Source organism: Anas acuta, chromosome 22 (genome assembly GCF_963932015.1).
Source record: "Anas acuta chromosome 22, bAnaAcu1.1, whole genome shotgun sequence".
Lineage (NCBI taxonomy): Eukaryota > Metazoa > Chordata > Aves > Anseriformes > Anatidae > Anas > Anas acuta.
Window position 1 is genome coordinate 6,136,186 of NC_089000.1, and position 19,656 is coordinate 6,155,841.

Sequence of the window (19,656 nt, forward strand, 5' to 3'; positions counted from 1 at the left end):
ATGATTGTCAAAGATAACTGTGCACTAGCTTTAATTTATGAAAAGACAAGTTGGTAAGTGTCTTCAATTAGTGAACAGCTTCATTTGGGGAGTACAATATACTTGTATCCTTTATTCTTCAAACAGCATTGATTCTGCTTGGAAATGTTTTGAGTGTGACACCGTGCGAGGTGTAGAGGAATTTTTCTCTACATTGCACATGTTTTCTGGGAAATCTTCTGCTACATCTGTACTCACTAAACTGTAGGTCTTGTTCTTCGCTCTTGGAAGGAGATATGCAATTGTTGCACCTGAAGGAAGGCACACGGAAGCAGAAGGAGGTGCCTGGGGGAGCTCACAGTGGACAAGAGATACTTGATGCAATAGCAGAGTAAGTATAAAAGATCTGATAGAAAAACTGAAAATAAGAACTCATGTTTATACTTTAAAAAAATGATATGTTTATATGTTTACAAGAAGCTATTACAGTTTCAGAGTCTTTCCCACCCAGAAGTATCAGGAACACACAAGCATGCCTAGGTGTTGTTTACTCGTAGAATAATTGGAGATGAGGGACAGAAAACCTTTTGCTACGAAGCTTTTGCTGTCCTTTACCACGCAATTCAAGATATCTGGCAAACAAGGTTTTAAGCACTGATGCCAGTAACTGTGTCAGGAAATGGTACTGCTTCTGAAAGCAATAAAAAAGCAGCAGGCTTCCCTGTTTAAACTTAGCTTTAAAAAGGATCTGTCTCCTTTTTCCATGCTTTCAAAATTCAGGCCTGACATCACCAAGGCCTTCACACACAGTCTGGCTAAAAGGACACTTTCTGACTTCCAAAAAAAACAAATGGAAATGCGAAAAGCTTACATCTGGCCTGTTACCTCATTCTCAGCCACCTGGGCTGCTTTGGAGTCATCATGGCATTCCCAGTTTCTTTTTGCTTACCACACAGTAAATTAAAAAGACTGTTCAGAAAATAAATATTTTCAGAAAGCAGACAACAGTTACAGCTCAGAAGGACTGATCAGCATTATTTCTATGTGAACTGGTAAGTTTATTCAGATATTAAAGAATCTGTATTTTTTCACAGTCTTCTGGGTATTTCAAAATGTATGCAGAACTATTTTATCTGGTTCTAAAATATCCTCCCCAGCTGTAAAGGCCACTCTGATTTATAAATATTGGTAGGTTTTCATATGTCCTATCTGTGTCTTTTAAGTTTTTGTGAACTTGGCTTACTAGTCACTTATTTCTTATGAATAGAGATGAAAGGAGACTTGGACTAGGGACTTAAAACAAATAATTTATTTAAATATACTTAACTTTACAGTTCAGGGTTACTACACTGATTTCCTAAGGTGTATAAGAAGTTACAAAACTGGAAGTTTATCAAAATTAGTAAGCATGGCTTGGTGAAAATAATCTGCTATCTTGATTTTGTGCTGAATGAAGAAATGGGCTGTTACTCTTCAAACACAACAGCATCCTTCTCTAAGTTGGAATCATGTAGGAACATCACCCTTTACGCGACAGGTTGGTGGGTTTTCATTCTATTTTTGAACAACTTTTACTGAAGAAATAAAATATTTGGTTTTGAAAAAGGTTAAAAATGATGTCATTGCTGTGACTCAAACATTCATTTTCTTTTTTCTCTTTAAGACCGAAGTAACAGTAATTGATCAAAAAGACAGATACACTGTCTGATGTTAAAATCTTTCCAACCTCAAAGTTACAGAAATAGTACCAGAAATGTATCACGTTCTACATATACCTCATCTGCAATGTACATAATATATTTACATCACCTAAAAGATCAAAGCTGAACACTGTAGAACAGAATGTGTTACAGTCCAGCTGCACAGTAACATCCCTTTCTAAGAGCAAGTCAACCACAGCTTTTCTCAGAGTTTCCACTACCTCTTTTAAGGCAATCATCAGAATACAGCAGCAGACACAAACTGTTATAAAACACTTTACAGCTCTAGATTTTTATATCTTCCTCTCCTACACAAGGAGGCGTGTGGTGGTCAGGCCAGGTATCTGTTTCCATGTCTGTTGGCAACTGAAAATCTGAAATGAGATCTGTCTGTAGCTGCAAAAGGAACCCAATACTGTTGGGTTTGAGCCATGATATAGGAGGAGCTGCAGCTCTACACTCAAGAGGACAGCTGAACTGGTAATGGTAACACAGAGACCACGAGCATCACATGTGGCTCTCCGATGTGCTACTGATCTCCTTTTTAGTGACAAATGCTTTCAGACTGCATGTACGTTATGGCTCAGACACCATTTATAAGAGGAATGAGAAAGCCATACTGCCTTCTTTTATCTCTTTTAAGCACGGTACTACATTTAGATTAAGCACTACTTCTTAGAAATATGATTCCTAGTCCTAGATAAAGAAAGTCAACAAACTAGATATTTTTATATATTTTTACTTTTTTAAAAATTAGGAAAGATAGGTTTTTTTCCTTCCTCACTGGGCTATGTAGCACTCTGAAATTCACAGATTATGTTTTTTCCCTATTTATGTAAACAGGTTCTTGTTCTGTATTCTAAAAGGAAACACAAATATGGTTGACCTGGACAGTCCAATTCCTATTTCTCCAAAAGATCTCTGAATTCTGTGGATTTGCCACAGTCCTGATATTCACCTTGTTCTTCTTCAGGAAAGCGGCAGCTGCAGGCATCTTCCTGAACTGATTGTTCAGGTGTAGTATGCACTAAAGAAAAAGAGCAAATGTTCACTTTCTGTTGTTTTTATTCTACCATCCTACTCCACTCTTCCTCAAGTCACAACTGCAGGAAGTCAACAAGAATTATTTTTCCACATGATTCCGTAATTTGGCGTGAAATTATTCCTTAACAACACTATTTCTAATAAAACTAATTTATAATACTTTGTTTTCCCTAATGCAACAGCTGCTACTTGTACTGTTTGCCACAAGGATGAAAGGAAGACTAACTTAGAATTGTTGTTTTTTTGTTTATTTTTGTCTGACTAACATACTCTCCTGTATTCAGAATTACCCTAAAAGATCAACCCCTTATCTGTTAGGAGAAATTTAAAAACAGAACAACACAAACAATCTTGTTATTTTCTTCTAGTTGCTTCTAGTTTGAAGGGTAATTATAGTATTAACTTTTTTATGCAGGGCAGTGCAAAAGAGTGACATGTACATGCTTACTCAGACACAATTTAGAAGTCTCAAGATCACAGACTCAGAGAACATCCTGAGTTGGAAGGGACTGACAAAGCTCATCAAGTCCAACTCCTATCTCCACACAGGACCACCCATTCCCTCCTTTCCAAAGTCTTTTGCTTCCAGTTAATTTTAAGATAATACATACTTTCGCTAACAGCTATGTCAGTGTCAGCTGCAAAGGACTGGGAGAAAAGTCCTGATTTGGAACACTTAGGAAACTGCAAGCAAATTTTCTTCTGGTAGCTTAACTTATGATTACAGTCACTTTCCATTATCCAAGGTAATACGGACTAGTATTCTCCAAATAACTGGAAAGCTTAGGTAATACATAAAGATACTGTACAGTTCATTCAGATACTGTACAGTTCATTCTAAATGCAAAAAAAAAAAAAAAAAAAAAAAAAAAAGCTTTAGGTAGAGCCAAACTAGAACTTGTTAAACTGTTGGATGCAATCCATCTCATCTCTGTGTAGTAATCTTGTGCTTCCTCAGAGGGCTTTTTAGCTCTCAGAGGGCAGTGCTAGATTCAGGCTGGTTCTGCATCTCTTCAGCAGCATGTTCCAACTGCTACTACAGTGCAGACCTGACTCAGAGTGGAACACAGAGGTTCCATCTAAACATCAGGAAGCACTTTGTTACTGTGCAGGTGACTGAGCACTGGCACAGAGAGCTTGTGGAGTCTCCTCATTTGGAGATCTTCAAAAGCTGCCTGGAGATGGTCCTAGGCAACCTGCTCGGAGTACCTCTGAGCAGGACGTTGGACCATCTGACCTTCAGAGGTCCCTTCCAACCTTAAAAATTCTGTGACTGATAACCCCTCTTCTACTGAAGCCAAACTTCAGAGATACTGATGCTAGGCCACTGATACTGTTTCTGACAGACAGAAATGGAAGGTGCTATTGCCATGCATGCCAAGGATGGTACTTGGAAGTGACAGAACTGACCCTTAAGTTAGATTAGTAGAGCTCAGTTAAGCTTTTCCACCTGCATGGATACTTCACTTCTATGGATATGCTTGCAGTTAGCCTGTAATACTGCTAAAACACCCACTGATAATTAAGAGTTTTTTGTAATAAAAAATAACAAAATTAATTTTCCTTTCAGTTACTATTTCAAACTTCCAGAAAAAAAATATATATATATCTGCAACTACCTTTTAAAGAGACTTCAAAAATGTGGATTCCTGATTTCTGTCTAGTTTCAAAAAGATAAACGAAATTGAGGAGCGGATCTATCTTACTTTTCTTGAAGACAGCATGTAGTTTCTTTTTCTGCCAGATGCTGAAGAATATACACGAAGGTAGCAGAAATACTATGCACAGCAGCCCAGCTACAGCAAGTGAAATTCTGATAATGTCCATCTGGATATTCTTCCCTACGAAGCAAAGAGCATTCTTTAAGAAGTGCTACAGAGCAAAATTCTACTGCACTTGAATCAGTTGACTTCCTTGTCTCCATTTGAACATGGCTGCTTCTAGATTAGTCTTGAATAATGGATATGAGAAAGGACTTTCTCATGCTTTAAACAGTAAGTGAAAAAGCTATAGTATGTTGGTCATGATTCCTCATCTCTGTAGGCAATATTACACAGTGACTCACCTGGCACAGTGACAAAAAGTGGAATCCCAGGAGAAGTGGTAGGTAGAATAGTGGCTAAAGTGGGGTTATCTGAAGTATGATTGCAAACCACATCTTTTTTTGCAGTTCCAGGCTTCACAACCTGGTTTGCTGAGCACCTGAAAGACATTTAAAGGGGAAAAAAAAAGGGAAAAAAAATAATGGAAAAAAGTCCAGTCAAGCTACAGCATTTATTTTTAGCTTACTTACTTTGTCCAGTTTTTACAGGAGCCATTTGGCTGGTCGTTAAAAGTTCCATAATGGCAAGGCTGGCAACCTTCAACAGACAAGGACAGATACGTTTTTACAAGATGAGCATACAGAACAACACGTGAAACATTATTTTTAACAGCTTAGAGTAACTATGATCTACATTCACAGAATTACTTTTATCTTATTATGTTGCTCTAAGCATTCATGGCAAGTCCTTCCCCGTGCCCATCCCTGTGAGCTATGTACTCCTACAATACTTGGATAAAGTTTCCTACATGCTGGCAACAAAAGAAGTGTTATGCAGAGAACCAACTGGTGCGTGATTTCAGTGGGCTTGTCTGCTGCTGCGCTCACTGCACACAGCATGCAAACTGCTGAACAGCACCAGCAGCTTTCATCTTAGGACATCCTCGCTGTACTTCTTTCAGAGATGTGCAAGAGGCCGTGCTGTGTAAGGTGCTGGGGATGCAAGCGCATTAAGCTAGCAGGGAAGGCAATCTTACCGCTCACAGTGCGCTCCTCACCCATGCCACAGATTCTGTCACACCGGGAGCAGCCGTGGCCACCGCATTGGTACCCATCCTTGCAGGTACACTCAGCATCGCTTGTTAGTGAGCACCCTTTTGAATACTTGAATCTTCCTGGAAGGTGCAAATGAGCCTGATGTTACAAACAAACAAACAAACAAAAAGCAAATACACAAAAACTAGTGCAGCAAAGGCCTGGGACCTTTACTCTTCCAGAAATTAAAGCTGGTCAGTTCAGTGAGATGCATCACGTTGCTTCACTGATAACATCCCCACTGACAACGGCATGACAAATGAGTGCTCTTTCTTCCTTTTTTTTAATTTTTTTTTTTTAAACTTCCCCCAATCCAGGCGGAGGTTAAACCGGTTAAACCCCACCACCCCATCCGGACCCCCACCGCCTCCCGGTACCTTCGCACTTGCGGCACAAGGTGCAGCTGCTGAGTCCCGCGGTGCTGGAGAAGGTGTCTTTCGGGCACGGCCGGCAGCCGGCGCCCACCACGAAGGTACCTGCAGGGCCGAGACAGACAAAAGCTGCAGAGGGACCGCAGGGCCCGGCTCCCCGCCACCCGCTTGTGCCCGGCCGTCGCTCTCACCCGCCGGGCATTCGGTGCCGCCGGGCGCGGCGCTCGCCAGCGCCAGAGCGAGCAGCGCCGCCGGGAGAAGCGGCCGCGCTGCTGCGGCTCGCATGGGGTCGGTGCGCGGCGGCGCGGACGGCTCGAAGTGCGCGCGGGGCGGAGGGCGCCGGCCCTTAGGGGCAGCCCCCGTCGAGCCTCGGCTGCGTCAGCCCGGGGGCGGCGGGGAAACCCCGGCCCTGCGGGGGTTTCCGGCCTGCCGGCGCGACCCCCGGACTCTGCCGGGCAGCGTTCGCCGCCCCCCCCCCCCCCCCGTCGGGGCTTCCCGCTGAGGCCCGCGCGGAAAGCCCGCGGTGGGCTCGGAGGTCCGGCCGGTGCTGGCCGCCAGTCGGTCGCTGGGCACGTCCCGGCTCGAGGGGTGCGGTAGGGGCGGCACTGGGGGGCAAAGGGGACCGCGACCGAGCCAGGAAACGGCGGAGAGCACTCGGTGTGCCCAGACAGCGCTCAAATACAAGACACAGCGCGAAGCACGCGTGGCCCTGCGGGCTCCGCACCCCGAGGAGATGCGACCCTCAGGCCCTCAGCGCCGCCCCGGGTAGCTCAGAGCCTGATGCCGCAGCCCGGGCCGGGCCGAGCACGGCGGTGCCAGCCAAACCGGGGCCCAAAGTGGCCGTCGGGTGGCCCAGGGCTCGTCCGCGCCCGCGGGCCTGGAGGCACGAGGCCCCGCGACACGGCCCCGCCCCTGCGGCTCCCCGCGGCCGCTCTCCGCCTGCGGCAGCCCTCGGGCACACAAAACCTTTCTCCACCTCCTCGGGAGAGGGGCAGGAGCTGCACTGGTAGCCGGGAGGGTTTCCAGCCGGGACTTTCGCCCTGCATCACGCTTGCGGTTGGGTGCCCCGTGCTTCTGTGCCTTCTGAGCCGCCCCGTCACTGGGGAAGCGGTGGATGAAGTGGCTGCCGGGGCTGTGCTGGGGCTGGCTGGGATGGAGCCCCCTTTCCCTGCAGCAGCCCGGGCAGTGCTGTGCTCTGCACTCGTAGCTCGGACAGCCCCGGGGGCACTGCAGGGCTGTGTCCCTGCACGGCACCAGGACTCCCTCCAAGCCCCCCGGGGCCAGCACGCTGCGGGTGGGCAAGTGATGGGGAGGGAACATCCCCAGGGCAGCTGAGCTGAGCCGGCCAAAGGGATATCCCGTGCCCTGTGGGGTGGGAAAGGGGAAAGGGGGGCTCTTTATGAAGATGTCTGTCCCCCCAAACAACCGCTATGCATTTTGAGGCCCTGCCTCCCAGTCACTGATGGGAAGCAGAGAGTAAGCGAGCTAACTTAGCTAACTTGCTTTTGCTTTTCTCTCTCAGTGCTTCCGCGCGGCTTTTTTTTTTTTTTTTTTTTTCTTTTTTTTTTTTGAGGGCTGCCTGGCGGCGAGCAGAAGCAGAGCCGGCTTATAACGCCGCGTGTCTTGTGCGATGATGCTGCCGCGAGTGGGTGACGCGTGAGAAAAAAAAAAAAAAAAAAAAAAAAAGCATTTCGTCAGCCGAAAAGGGGCAAACGAGCAACCAAAGGGGGGAGGTGTGGGGGGGGCGGGCGCCGGGTCCTGCCCGAGGGGGCGGGCGCGGGGGCGGGGGCGGGGCCGCGCAGCGTCGAGCGCGCTGCGGCTGAGGTGAGTCGGAGCTGCCGCCCGCGCGGGGCTCGCTGAGGCGCTGGACCGGACCGGACCGGGCCAGAGGAGCCCCCCCGGGGGTCCAGAGGGCGAGGAGCCGGCTGCCGGTTGCCCTTTGTGGAGGGAGCGGGGTTCCCGAGGCCGGTAGAGAGGTGCCGGGAGGCCCGGAGGCCTGCCGGGGTGTCTCGGAGCCTGGCGGCGGTCGCGGTGAGGAGGTCGCTTTCTTGTCGTCGTGGCTGAGCCGAAAATATCTCCTGCGGGTCAGCACGTTGGAAAGTGATTTCTTTTTGTAGTCGTTTTTTTTTTTTTCTCCTCTATCCGGCCTTTCTACGGTTTGTGATTCAGCCCCACCCGCCAAAAGCGACCATTTTGAGCAAATTGCATGCGCTGCGCAGGGGATTGTATTTAGCTTCAAGATTTGGGGCAGCCTGTGCTGTTGGTGGCGCTGGGAAGCAAACAGGCTTGTATTTAATGTGTGCATACAGCCTGCTAAAGGAGGTGGCTGCTATGTCTGCACAACTTGGTTCTGCCTTCCCAGGAAGCTTCATCTTCCCCTAGTAGTGTTTGTGGCATGACAGGTATCCACAGAGGCACCCACATAACAAACAGCACTAAAACTGAGGAATCTGTCAGCGTATCAGAATAAATGGATGGTAGGGAAAGGTTGGGGAAAAGAGGTTTTAGGATCAGATGCCTGTTTGCATCTAAAGAGCTAATGAGAGAGAGGGATACAAATTACTTACCTAGAGTATTTTTCCCCATTAATAAGGAGATGCAGTATTTCTGCATTGTGGCTATTCAAGGTGTCTGATCCTAGTTAGTCAAATCTGTAAGAAAAATTGTCACAATAAGCATACACCATCCAGAAGAGCTCCTGCATATCTCTGGGCTGTCCTGAAGTCATTGCTGATGATGTGAGTTCAGTGTACTTGCTCAGTTGGCCTTGTGTTGGACAGTACGTAAAACCTCACTAAAAGTGGGATTTGACACTCTGAATTTGCCTGCTGAGGCTGGTTCTCCATGACAGGGCATTCTGCTGCATGCTATTGCATTCTAGAAATTGTCTTTCAAAAAGAGGCTTACTGTAAGGACAAAACCTGAAAATACATGAGGTTGAAGCGGGGTGAGGGGATAGTTTTCTTTGGTGAAGACAACTAAGTGTGGATCTCATTTTGAGAAGAGCTTCCAGGTACTCCATGTGCATGTCTGGGTGGAAATTCCTTACATAAGAAAAAAAATAATCTGTCTCATAGAGTTAGTGATCTGTGAAATGCCTCATTTCACATCATAGATGCTTTCAAAGACTTCTGTCAGACCAGCATAAGTTAATGTGTGTTTTTACATGATGTAGTTAAAGTTACTTTAACTTAACCTTCCAGTGGAAATTTGGTCACTCACCTCATGTGAATTTAAGAGCTAAAAAAAATATTCTTAAGCCTAGTTTTTTCCATTTTCTAAATTCTGTGGTCTGCTCCCCCATCACACATGTGCACACAGTTCTCCCCCACAAAATTGTGAAATACCCAGAAAATCTATTGCTCAGGCTTTGCAGGGGCACTGATAGAGTCATTGTAAGTCACAGGAAATTTAATGAAGTATGCTGTGCGGAAACTAAATACCAGACATGAGGTCAAAGCTCATACAAGCTCTTTTTGTAAATGTTGACCTGGGTAGGAGTCAGTAGTCTGGGTATGAGTGAGGGTGTGCAAATTGAAAATAACCCTGCCACCCACCTTGAGCCCTTCTCTCTGGCATACTGAATTCATGTAAAGTCTTGATCAGGGCAACTTGTTTCTTGTTCTGGTGCTGATGGCCTGTGTCTCCCAGTGCACAAATGGTTTAATCTCTTAGTATTGCAATTATTTGTAAAAAGCTCTTTGGTTAAATAAGACTGCTATGAATATCAGTTAAAGCTAGTGAATGGTTTTGACATTGCTTAAATGGAAGGTAATGTAAAAAATGCACATTTCTTGCTGCTAAACTTTACTGTTAGGAAGGATTTGTACTAAGTGATTTGCTTTTTAACCACATCACTCTCTGTCTCTCTGCCTGTCTTTCAACCCAACCCCCTTAGCCTCTTCTTTCACAAACTTCTCACTCAACAGCAACCCCTTAAGACATGGCCTCGAAAAGAGCATTGGTAATTCTAGCAAAAGGGGCAGAGGAAATGGAAACTGTAATCCCTACTGATATTATGAGAAGAGCTGGGGTGAGTATGCAGACAATGAAAAGTCTTTTAATGAGTGCATGTTGAAGTGAAAATCTTTGCTGCAAATTAATGTTCATTACTGGGAGTTCAAGGTGTAGTCTGTAGCATATGGTGAAAGTTTATCTATGCCTTCTTACTGGTTAGAATTATTTGTGTTGTGCTCCGAATAAGCATACATAACAAGTTACATTTGTGCTAAAGAAACATTTAAAATATGAGCTTGAGGTTAAAAGTGAACTAGAGCAGATGTTTCAAGTAAATCTTACCCTATCAAAAACCATATCTACTCCCATGAGTAGCAGTAGGGTGTTTTGTTCTTATTGTAGGCATTTGACCAGCTCAGTATTCATCAAGCTAATGACATTACATAATTCTCCTTGAGCTTTTAAAATTGTGTTATTAACTTGAATTCTACCTAGTGGAATGTTCTTTGTTAGCTTTTGCATCTGTAGTTGTACACAATATTATCATCTGGAGTTTAAGTGTTGCTCTGTTTTTGCCAGTTTTTAGTATTGCTTGGCTCATTTTGTGTACCATTTCAAAACTAATATCTAAGAAAAATGTCCTAAATTCTTGAATTGTAATGATATACATATTCTTCTGTTAGATCAAGGTGACTGTTGCAGGCCTAACAGGAAAAGATCCAGTGCAGTGCAGTCGAGATGTCTTCATTTGTCCTGATGCCAGTCTAGAAGATGCAAGAAAAGAGGTTGGTCATCACCTCAATTTGGTATAATGATCAATAAGGCCTTTCTTACAATTTCAGGAATTAATTCTTAAAGCTTATACGTTACCTTTAGAGATATGTTGCATGTTCTCTTCGCTCCGTGCCATAGTGACTCAAAGACCTGCCCATCCTGCAGTACAATTGTCCCTTCAGTGTTGTTCTGCTTCACAGCATGCCAAGATCAGATTTCATAATTCTGAACAAGTATTGTCTTTGTGTGCAGTGTCAAACATAGAGCTTTATTTTTCATGTTCGTCAGCATGCCAGAATATCATGATTTGGAACAACAAAAAACTTCTGATGGAAAGCTAAGCAACACTAAAGAAGGTTCAGCAAAAACACTTGTCCTCGCAGTGCATGAGCTGCAGTTTGCTTGCTGAAGCTCGTAAATTCACTAGGCTTAGAAGTTTGTTCTGTGACAGACTTCATCAATAATAGGCTGCTGCTGGAAAAGGAAATAATATGTTGTTCCATAATTGAATCTACCTCTGTGTTCTTAAAGTGTCGTTCAGTGGAAGAAAAGGCAGATCCATTTGCCTCACACTTGACTCAACTGTAGTGTCCTTAAAACAATAGGACAAATATACCAGCCGATGTTCAACAGAACAGTTTTGTCTTTTGTTTGTTTAGGGGCCTTACGATGTCATTGTCCTGCCTGGAGGTAACCTCGGTGCTCAAAACTTGTCAGAGGTAAAGTTCTCGTATTTTAAAGGCTGATCAGCATTCTCATGGGTAGTAGGTGGTCTGCACTTGTTTAGTAATTCTTCAAGTTCGGTACGACATCTGAGTAAATGAGTAAGAGGTAAGTAATTGTTAATCTTAAGCCTTCTTGCATATATGCAGGGGGACAACTCTGTAAATTCTTGGATTTGAGTGCCTAGTTAAGCTGAGAAAAAATGGAAGACTGCTCAAAATTGTGCAAAGGTCTTTCTTCATAATCTCATGAAACTGAAATAATTGCAAATGAAGATTTAGTTACATGAAGACTGAAACAGGACAAACCCAGAGGACTCTGTGCTTTTACTCAAGAAGTCTCTCTCTAGTGCAAAACTGTTGTAGTATTTATGCCATGTGGAAGGCAGGCAGACAAACGAGTGATCTGTCAAATAGCACTTGGATAATATCACACAGTTTGTAAGCCCTGGAATGTGGGACAAATATCTGTTATAAATCTTTAAGAATGATGCAAACTATCTGGAGGTGAATGCTCTGTCCTGTTTGTCTCATGAAGTTCATGAACAATGACTTCCTGTGGCCATAGAATAGCCTGCTTTTATGTAGGTCAAGGATTTCCTTGCAGTTCCTTCTGATTTCCTTGCAAATTGTTTGCAGGGGAAGTACTTTTTGGTTTCAGTTTTTCTTCCTCCCCTTAATGTTTTCATTGCCCTCTGTCCTGAGTTAGGATGGAGAGTTGTCAGCTGTTTCTGTAAATCTTGCTCACAAATTTGCAATGGAAAATATTTCAACTATGCTTCATATAATCAACCCAAATCAATGACTTCCTGTATCTTTGTACAGTCTTCTGCTGTTAAAGACATTTTGAAGGATCAGGAAAGCAGAAAAGGCCTGATTGCTGCTATATGTGCAGGTTAGTCAATAAAATATCTTGCGTTGTAAAATATTTGGATATTGAAACTTGGATATACTTGAAGGGGCATACAAAGAGTTACCCTGGCTAAGGAATCTTTATTCCTGTAACTTAGTAGCAGAAATTTGTACTATACGCAAATACAAATTTGAACATTTGAATTTTGTGCAAACTTAGCAGGAGGAGATCTATGGAATATTGTGAATAATTATCCGGCAAGTTCTGCAGTTCTGCTTGGTACCCAGTTCTTTCCAATTGGTTAGGTTAGTGTCTTAAAAATAAAAAAAGTTTTTTTTTTTTTTTTAAAAAAAAAGTTCTAGGATTTTTTTTTTTTTCCAAAATACTTGCTTATTCTGGTGATCTTTCTGTAAGGACACAGTGCTGGCAGAACATCATTACTATAAATTTGTCTCACATCTTCTCCTCTGCCCTTTAGCTTCAGAAGGGAGGCTGTAAATATAGAATTACAGACTCACTCTTCCTCAGCTGAGTGGAAGCAGAAGATGGAATCACTCTGTGGAGAGGGTTGTCAGTTTACATATTCTGCACAGCCAGATATCTAGTTAATTTCTTCATGAAATTTGTATGTGACATCATATGGTATGGAATATCCAACTGGCCAGTTGGGGTCATCTGTCCCCTCCCAGCTTCTTGTGCATTCCCCTAGCCTCTTTACTGGCAGAACAGCCATGAGAAACTGAAAGGTCATTGACTTAGTGTAAGCACTGCTCTGCAACAGCTAAATCATCAGTGTGTTACCAACATTATTCCCACACTAAAAGCACCAGCTACTAAGAAGAAAATTAAATATCCCAGCCAAAACCAGAACAGCAATTGAACTGAGAGGTTGGCCTAGGTATGTGTAGGCAAGCATAAGGAGAGTGATGATGAGTTTATAAAATACATTATAACAGTGTATTTATGGAATATTTTTCAATCTTTTGGGAGTCTGGTATATAGATGTTGTTTCAGTTTGGTTTTGGTTTTGTTCCTCAGTTGGGCAATATGCATACAGAGTTGTTAATATTCTTGAATTTGGCAGTGGTGGTCTTCTACTCTTCTATCCATATTTGTTGCAGAACAATTACAACTTCTTAGTGGCCCAGTAAAGGCTTTTGCTTGTAAACAGGAGAGTTCATTTATCTTGGGTATAATGCTTCTCAGAGCTGATTCCTAGCTGAACACAAGACAATTTCCTGGACTATATCAGAAATGAATCAAATGTGCAGAAACGAAATTTGCTTCAAGCAAATCCTATATTCAGTTTCTTTTGGAATTCCCCTAAGGATTTTCTGTTGGGTGACTATAAGACTTTATACAAATTCCTTCCTCCTCCAAGGAGGAAGTGAAGAAAAGAAAAGAGACTGTTAAAACCCAAAACTTAGCTGCTAGCCCATCATCTGTACAAAATACTTCTTAGGATACAATTCCAACATGTAACGGCCTTTTCAAGTGAAATTTTATTGGTTAGGTCTCTAAAGTCAAGACTCAACATTGTAGTAAGATAACTGTACCTAATTAATGTTCAGATTACAATATAGACTCTTCACTACTTAACTTCAAGCAGTTTTTGAAATAAAAAGTGCAGTGACCATTGTTCTTGATTCTTTCATAAGGCAGCACAGTCATTGGTAGGATAGGTGCTTAAACTGAGTGTTCTCTAAACTTTCTGTTCTTCATATGCTTCTCTGTACAAGACATTTTGTATAATAGAATGGGAGAGAGTATACAGCTATGTTCTTTTTGAGGCTTTTTGCTTCAGAGGTAAAGTCAACATCAATTTTATAAGTAGTCTTCCCACAGTGAGATTTAGGCCTTTGAGGGCCTAGTGCCTGAGTGTATGTTCTTAAGTGTTTGTAGAAGAAAAGTTCCTCACAGATGCAACTCTGTGTCCATACAGGTCCTACTGCCCTTCTGGCACATGGGATAGGGTTTGGAAGCAAAGTCACAACACATCCCTTGGCCAAAGATAAAATGATGAATGGAGGTATGTAATTAATTTTATAGGTTTCTCTCTAAACCCTTCTCAGAAATTATTTTAGCTGAACTCTTCATGTGAAGAAAGGTAAATAACATTTGTATCTTATTTTGTATCTCTGAATTTCCTTAGTTCTTTGATGTACAAATGCAGTCTGACTTCCAAAAATAACCCCATGGGAGCCAAGAAGCACAGTGAGTGCTTCTCAATGAGCTTGTGGAAGCAGAGGTGTGCTCACATGCCATGTGAATAAGCTGGCAGAGCTCTCAAGGGGCCATTTTTCTCTCTGAGGACCATGTGCAGTGATGGGTTGCTTGGTTCTGGAGGGGTAGGGATGCAGAACCCAGAGTGGGCTTGGCCCGCATAGGTGTTTGAGATGCATACTGTAGAGCATGATGATGTTGTCAGAGGCCAACACTGCTTAGTTGCCATAGCCTGTGGGCAGTGCCCTGTGGGAGACAGCTTTGTGCTCTGTGGCATCTGTGGATCTGTGCTGGAGACTGATTCTCTTTCTATTCTGTCACCACCACCACCCCCAGCTCACTACTGCTACTCCGAGAGCCGCGTGGAGAAAGATGGGAACATCCTCACCAGCCGTGGCCCTGGTACCAGCTTTGAGTTTGGGTTGGCCATTGTTGAAACACTGATGGGGAAGGAAGTGGCCGAACAGGTGAAGGCACCCCTAGTATTGAAAGAGTGAAGAGTTGGTGTGGGACAGGGATTAGAACAATTTCAGAAGGAGAATCTTATCCTTTGTAGAATAACAAAAAGATGCACTGTTGTAAATCCCATTTAATTGCGGTTGAAATTAGCAGCAGTACTCACCTGTATTGGGACGTCTTACAAACTAGTGGTCTTTGTTCCTGGATCCTGTTAGCAAAAAGCTTTATCACTAAAAAGAAGCCAGCTTTTAATAATCTTATCTCTTGGATGGCATTTAAAAATCACATGGACAAATGTTTAGTGATAAATAAAAATGAAGCAACTCTGCTTGTGTGGTGTTTCTTTGTGTTTTCTCCCATCCCAGACCTGTGGCACCTTTTTACCATCATGGCTAACAATGTACTGTTCAAAGCAATTTCTATCTAGTATTTCACATTGTTCTTTTGAAGTATGAGCCCAAATTAATTGTTAAATTGTAACCTAGAATTTGTTGAAAATACTATTTAATTTGCATTATATAAATAAGGCCAATAGGTAATCGTCATTCTAATGCAGCATGTAACTAATTCTAATGTAGCATGTAAGTGGGAATGTTCTCTTATTAAGCAGCCTACAGTTCCTGTAGCTAGGAGCTTGCCCATGACATTGATACCATTTGATTTTGTTTTCTAAATTAAATGATTGTGGATTCATCAAGCTGTTTAGGCAGCTAACCATCAACATAAAATAGGAAGTTTTGGACTTAGCAGTTTACCACCAGAAGCAGTGCTTCTTTCTGCTTTTTGGAAATGAAATTTTGCTTCAAGCCTGGCTTAAGTGAGCATATGCTGGTTTAGAGGAGTTGTTGGATAGCTCTGTAGAGGAAGTAGTACAGACATATTTCCATGAGAATTAAGAATTTGGGAACGATTTTTGTCTATTACCTTTCTTGTACCAAGTAACTATATTCTGACTGACAGCAATAATGCTTAATGGCACCTCAGTGAACTCTGAATTTGCCACAGCGTCTAGAGACTCGGTTTTGCATACATCTGAAGTGTAGTCTGAACTTCAGAAAATGACTGCATTGGTTCCTTCACGATTGGTAATTTTAAGGGAAAACAAGTACAAGTTGCTTCTCGTTTACTGCATTTTGATAATGGAATACATAGGTACTTTTGCATGCTTAGAATTAACCAGTGTCTCTGTAGTGTTAGTATTTACTGGGAGAACTCCTTTAGCTATATGCTCTTCCTCCAGTTTGTTCAGAAAAGCTTTCATATTGTCACTAGCTTTGAAATACGCTCAAAATAAGCAAAAATTGCAATCTGTTTAAGACTGGACAGGCTTGTTCATTACATCTACATGTCTAACTGGTATTGCCATGCAAATGTAAACTGAATTATGGAGAGATTCCTCTGGAACCTGGAATAACCATTTGTTTTGTAAATGGGCATGATTCAGAATACAGGAAAAGCTGTGCATTTCTGGACTGTAGTACTTCATAGCAGTAGAAGGAAAATATTTCCATGCTTGTATTGCATTTAGGCTTCCAGAAATATTTTATTACCAAGCATTTAGTATTTTATTTTTGTGCCCAGTGTTGACAGGACAAGAGTGGGCACAAACTGAAGCACAGGAAATTCCGTCTGAATGTATGAGGGCACTTCTTCATTGTGAGGGTGACAGAGCACCTAAAAATCAAGGAACGATTTTAAGTTGGTGTGGGTGATGCCGAAGACCAAGGGGTTGTAAACATAGCGCAGGAGTCATCAAAAAAAAAAAGTGAGCAATGAAGTAAGCCTGGAGATGTGAGTTCAGTGAGAGTAAGAGTAGAAAACACTGCTGCTCAAGAAGGAAACTAGGAATAATGCAATTCTGAGATCCTCTACGAGCTTTGCTATTTATTAGCTTTCAAATAAATCTCTTGGGGCAAAAATACGAGGTGTCCAAGGCCAGCTGGAGGATGGGAACCTACACACCACGGACAGGGGAGATCAACGGGGATGGGAGGAGAACAGGGTTGGTGCTGTGTTTTTTTTTTTTTTCTTCACTGGGGACTACAGAGCATTGAAAACCTTAAAATAATAAAGAAAAACGTAGCGGCAGGGGGCGCCTTAGGGGAAGCCTGAACGCCCGGTGCGGGCCCCGCCGGCAGCGTTATCGCGCCCCCGTGCGGGGCTTGGGGGGCCCCGGCCCGCGGCACCCCTGTGGCTTTAACGCGCTGGGGAGGTGCTGTTGGCAGCAGGAATTTCCTCGAGTGTGTGTGTCTGCAACGAGGAGGCAGGCCTTGACCTCTAGTTCTCAGTGGAAGGGTCGTGGCCGCTTGTGGTTTTCTTTGTGCGCAACAGTTGTAGAGGGAATATCGGCTTTTCTGAATCTGCAGGGCTGTAGCCAGCAGGACCGCCTGCATCTTGTCGTGTTGCTTTAGAACATCAGTTATGTTGCACTGAATTTCCCAGTGTAAAGCTCAGGCATTAAATTGTAAACTGGACTGCTTATAAAGCAGCGGCTTTACTTATTTTACTGCTCCAGGCATGCAATAGCATCCTGCCTTATCAGGGAGACTGATTTTGATTAAGTTTGATCAAGTTTGTCCAATTAGGCTCAGATGACAAGTATGACCTGGGAGAGGTAGTAGGTCCACAACACCCTCGACCAGCAGCTTGAGAGACTGAGCAATCTTGAGCTTACTTCTGTGTGCTTTGTAGTGATATCTAAAGCTATGATTGCGTTGCTGTCTATCTCCCTAAAGAGGCAGTCTGGGCCTCCGGTTGACTGGGGAGCGATGGGGTACATCCAGCACAGGGCATCATATGACTAGAAAAACCTATAGGAGAAAACTGCATCTGTCTCCTCACCCCAAAGAAACATGGATGTTTAGACTCAGTCTTTAACAAAACTCTAGCATGAAGTCGTTGAACTTGAAGCTAGGTGCTAAACAGCTCATCCTTGCTTCAGGCTAGCTCCTCAGTTTTAGAGCCCCATGTCAGTCCTCCATCAGCCTATGTAAAAGGCAGGAACTCACCTATCACTCACTTCACTGCCATCCGTTTTTAAAAGCTCGTATCTTAGACAGGGCTGTCTGTCCCTGTGGCTTTTAATTAAATGACCACTCCATTTTTATTATTATTTTTAATCTTAAAACATGATGAGACAAGACTCTGTGAGAAGACATTCCCCTGCCCCTAAGCAAAAGCAGTTCGGGCTATTTTTAATCTAATGAGCCACAGTATCTGTCAGGGTGTGCACGTGTGTTCTCAGCTCCGCCCTGAGTTGTTAGAAGCCTCTGCATTGCCACGTGCGTATTGGTGCACTGAAGTGATGTAGAGTCTGCATCATAATAATACAATGCCAATTCAAAATTGCTTGAGCTCTAAGTGCAGGGGTGTGCAGCCAGGATGCAGGAAAGCTACTTGAATAACTTGTCAATGATAGATGACAAATGAAGTCACCAGGTGCAACCTCGTATGTGTCTTGGGTTTCCTCTGGACCTTGCTCAACAGCCAGTACAGGACAACACATATCCTCCCAAAGGTCCACCTGCTGTCTTGCCATGCAACAGTTGGACACAATGTGGCATGAAATGTGGTCTTTTAGCAGGGACTTCTCTGAAAGGTGTGATTTTCCTGAGGACTTTAGGCCTGTAGACTGCTAAGTATGGAGGGTTGGTCATACGTTCCTGTTGCTTTCCAGAAAGGTACTTGGTAATGCTGACCCTGCCCTTCAAGTTGCTGTGAGAATAATAAACATTTTTAAAGGCAAAATAAATTACTTAGGTAACAGGAATACACATCTCTGTCACCAGGGTAGATGGTGGACAGATCATTCTTTGGGGTCAGGATCATGTATCCCATGCTTGATCCAGAGACTTTGTGCATTGAGGGCCTCAATTCAGCCATCATGATAAAACATGCAACACTTAGCACCCTTGAGTAGATTCAGGGTGGTGATGGTGGGGTAATTTGGCATGTTTTTTTTTTTTTTTTTCTCTGACATTTCATGTCAGTATACTTGCACTCTTCACTGTGGATTCAGTCATAAAGGTGGGTGACCTTGAGAAAGAAGCTGCAGGTTTTAAACAGAGAAGCTACTCTTCTTCTGAATCACTTTGTAAGGAAATGAATAGCAGTAATAATTACCATGTTTCAGTGGCACACCACTTAAAATACGGAATATAAAACACCTTTTCCAAAATTAACCACAACTAGGATCAAGGTGCACACCAATATATAAATAGTAGAGCAACAGTCTATGAGCAATCACAGGTGTGGCTTCCATATGTGATTCAGAAAAAGTAATGAGCTGTGTGGTTGAAAATAGGCATTTGGGCGGGGATTATGCAAGGCCTGAATTACAATGCAGGATGGGTGGGGATAACGCCTCTTTCAGTTTATACAAATACTAATCACAAACTCAGCAGCCAGAAATCTCTGCAGTGGTATTTAGCAAATATTAATAAGTATAATTAAATTTTGTGTGCTAGATTTTCATTGCTCAGGAAGTATGAGAAACAGAATCTTTACCATATGTTTTATGTTTTAAATGAATAGAAACAGGTTAGGAAAACAAGTTATCAAGAAAATAAAACATTAGGCTGGACTAGGGGGTTGGGATGGGGAATGGGCAGTTGTAGAAACATTTTCTACAACTATTAGAAGTGTTCACAGGGGCCACAGTCTGTAGTAATGATTTTGATGAGTAGGAATTGCACCAAGACTGGTGTGGGCATCATCT

General features: G+C 43.1%; 2 protein-coding genes across 6 annotated transcripts; one reads left to right on the forward strand and one right to left on the reverse strand.

Moving 5' to 3' along the window:
* Positions 1 to 685: 685 nt before the first annotated feature.
* Positions 686 to 7,288, reverse strand: TNFRSF9 (TNF receptor superfamily member 9). 2 transcript variants are annotated; one of them, XM_068658442.1, is made up of 7 exons: positions 6,928 to 7,288; positions 5,958 to 6,056; positions 5,523 to 5,660; positions 5,017 to 5,083; positions 4,789 to 4,925; positions 4,430 to 4,564; positions 686 to 2,706 (listed from the first exon to the last, which is right to left on the reverse strand). In XM_068658442.1, exons 1-7 carry the CDS (start codon positions 6,995 to 6,997, stop codon positions 2,582 to 2,584), a joined length of 771 nt encoding a protein of 256 aa, XP_068514543.1. In that variant the 5' UTR covers positions 6,998 to 7,288; the 3' UTR covers positions 686 to 2,581. The 2 variants fall into 2 exon arrangements, with proteins under 2 accessions (XP_068514543.1, XP_068514542.1); XM_068658441.1 differs by lacking the exon at positions 6,928 to 7,288 and adding an exon at positions 6,143 to 6,375 and having other exon boundaries at positions 688 to 2,706.
* A 388-nt stretch (positions 7,289 to 7,676) lies between these two features.
* Positions 7,677 to 15,267, forward strand: PARK7 (Parkinsonism associated deglycase). Of its 4 annotated transcripts, none has more exons than XM_068658444.1 (7): positions 7,677 to 7,775; positions 9,850 to 9,984; positions 10,592 to 10,693; positions 11,342 to 11,401; positions 12,230 to 12,299; positions 14,200 to 14,286; positions 14,817 to 15,267. In XM_068658444.1, exons 2-7 carry the CDS (start codon positions 9,895 to 9,897, stop codon positions 14,975 to 14,977), a joined length of 570 nt encoding a protein of 189 aa, XP_068514545.1. In that variant the 5' UTR covers positions 7,677 to 7,775; positions 9,850 to 9,894; the 3' UTR covers positions 14,978 to 15,267. The 4 variants fall into 4 exon arrangements, with proteins under 4 accessions (XP_068514545.1, XP_068514548.1, XP_068514546.1 ...); XM_068658447.1 differs by having other exon boundaries at positions 7,757 to 7,775; positions 9,881 to 9,984; XM_068658445.1 differs by lacking the exon at positions 7,677 to 7,775 and adding an exon at positions 7,782 to 8,051.
* The last annotated feature ends 4,389 nt before the right edge of the window (positions 15,268 to 19,656 follow it).

Bases quoted from the DNA above. Each gene is read 5' to 3' on its own strand.
- TNFRSF9 (XM_068658441.1), bottom strand. From the start codon at position 6,236: ATGCGAGCCGCAGCAGCGCGGCCGCTTCTCCCGGCGGCGCTGCTCGCT. The intron at 6,057-6,142 runs GTGAGAGCGACG...TCGGCCCTGCAG, and splicing joins CGGCACCGAATGCCCGGCGG to GTACCTTCGTGGTGGGCGCC. The intron at 2,707-4,429 runs GTAAGATAGATC...CTTTTTCTTTAG, and splicing joins ACATGCTGTCTTCAAGAAAA to TGCATACTACACCTGAACAA.
- PARK7 (XM_068658444.1), top strand. From the start codon at position 9,895: ATGGCCTCGAAAAGAGCATTGGTAATTCTAGCAAAAGGGGCAGAGGAA. The intron at 10,694-11,341 runs GTTGGTCATCAC...TTGTTTGTTTAG, and splicing joins TAGAAGATGCAAGAAAAGAG to GGGCCTTACGATGTCATTGT. The intron at 14,287-14,816 runs GTATGTAATTAA...CACCACCCCCAG, and splicing joins AGATAAAATGATGAATGGAG to CTCACTACTGCTACTCCGAG.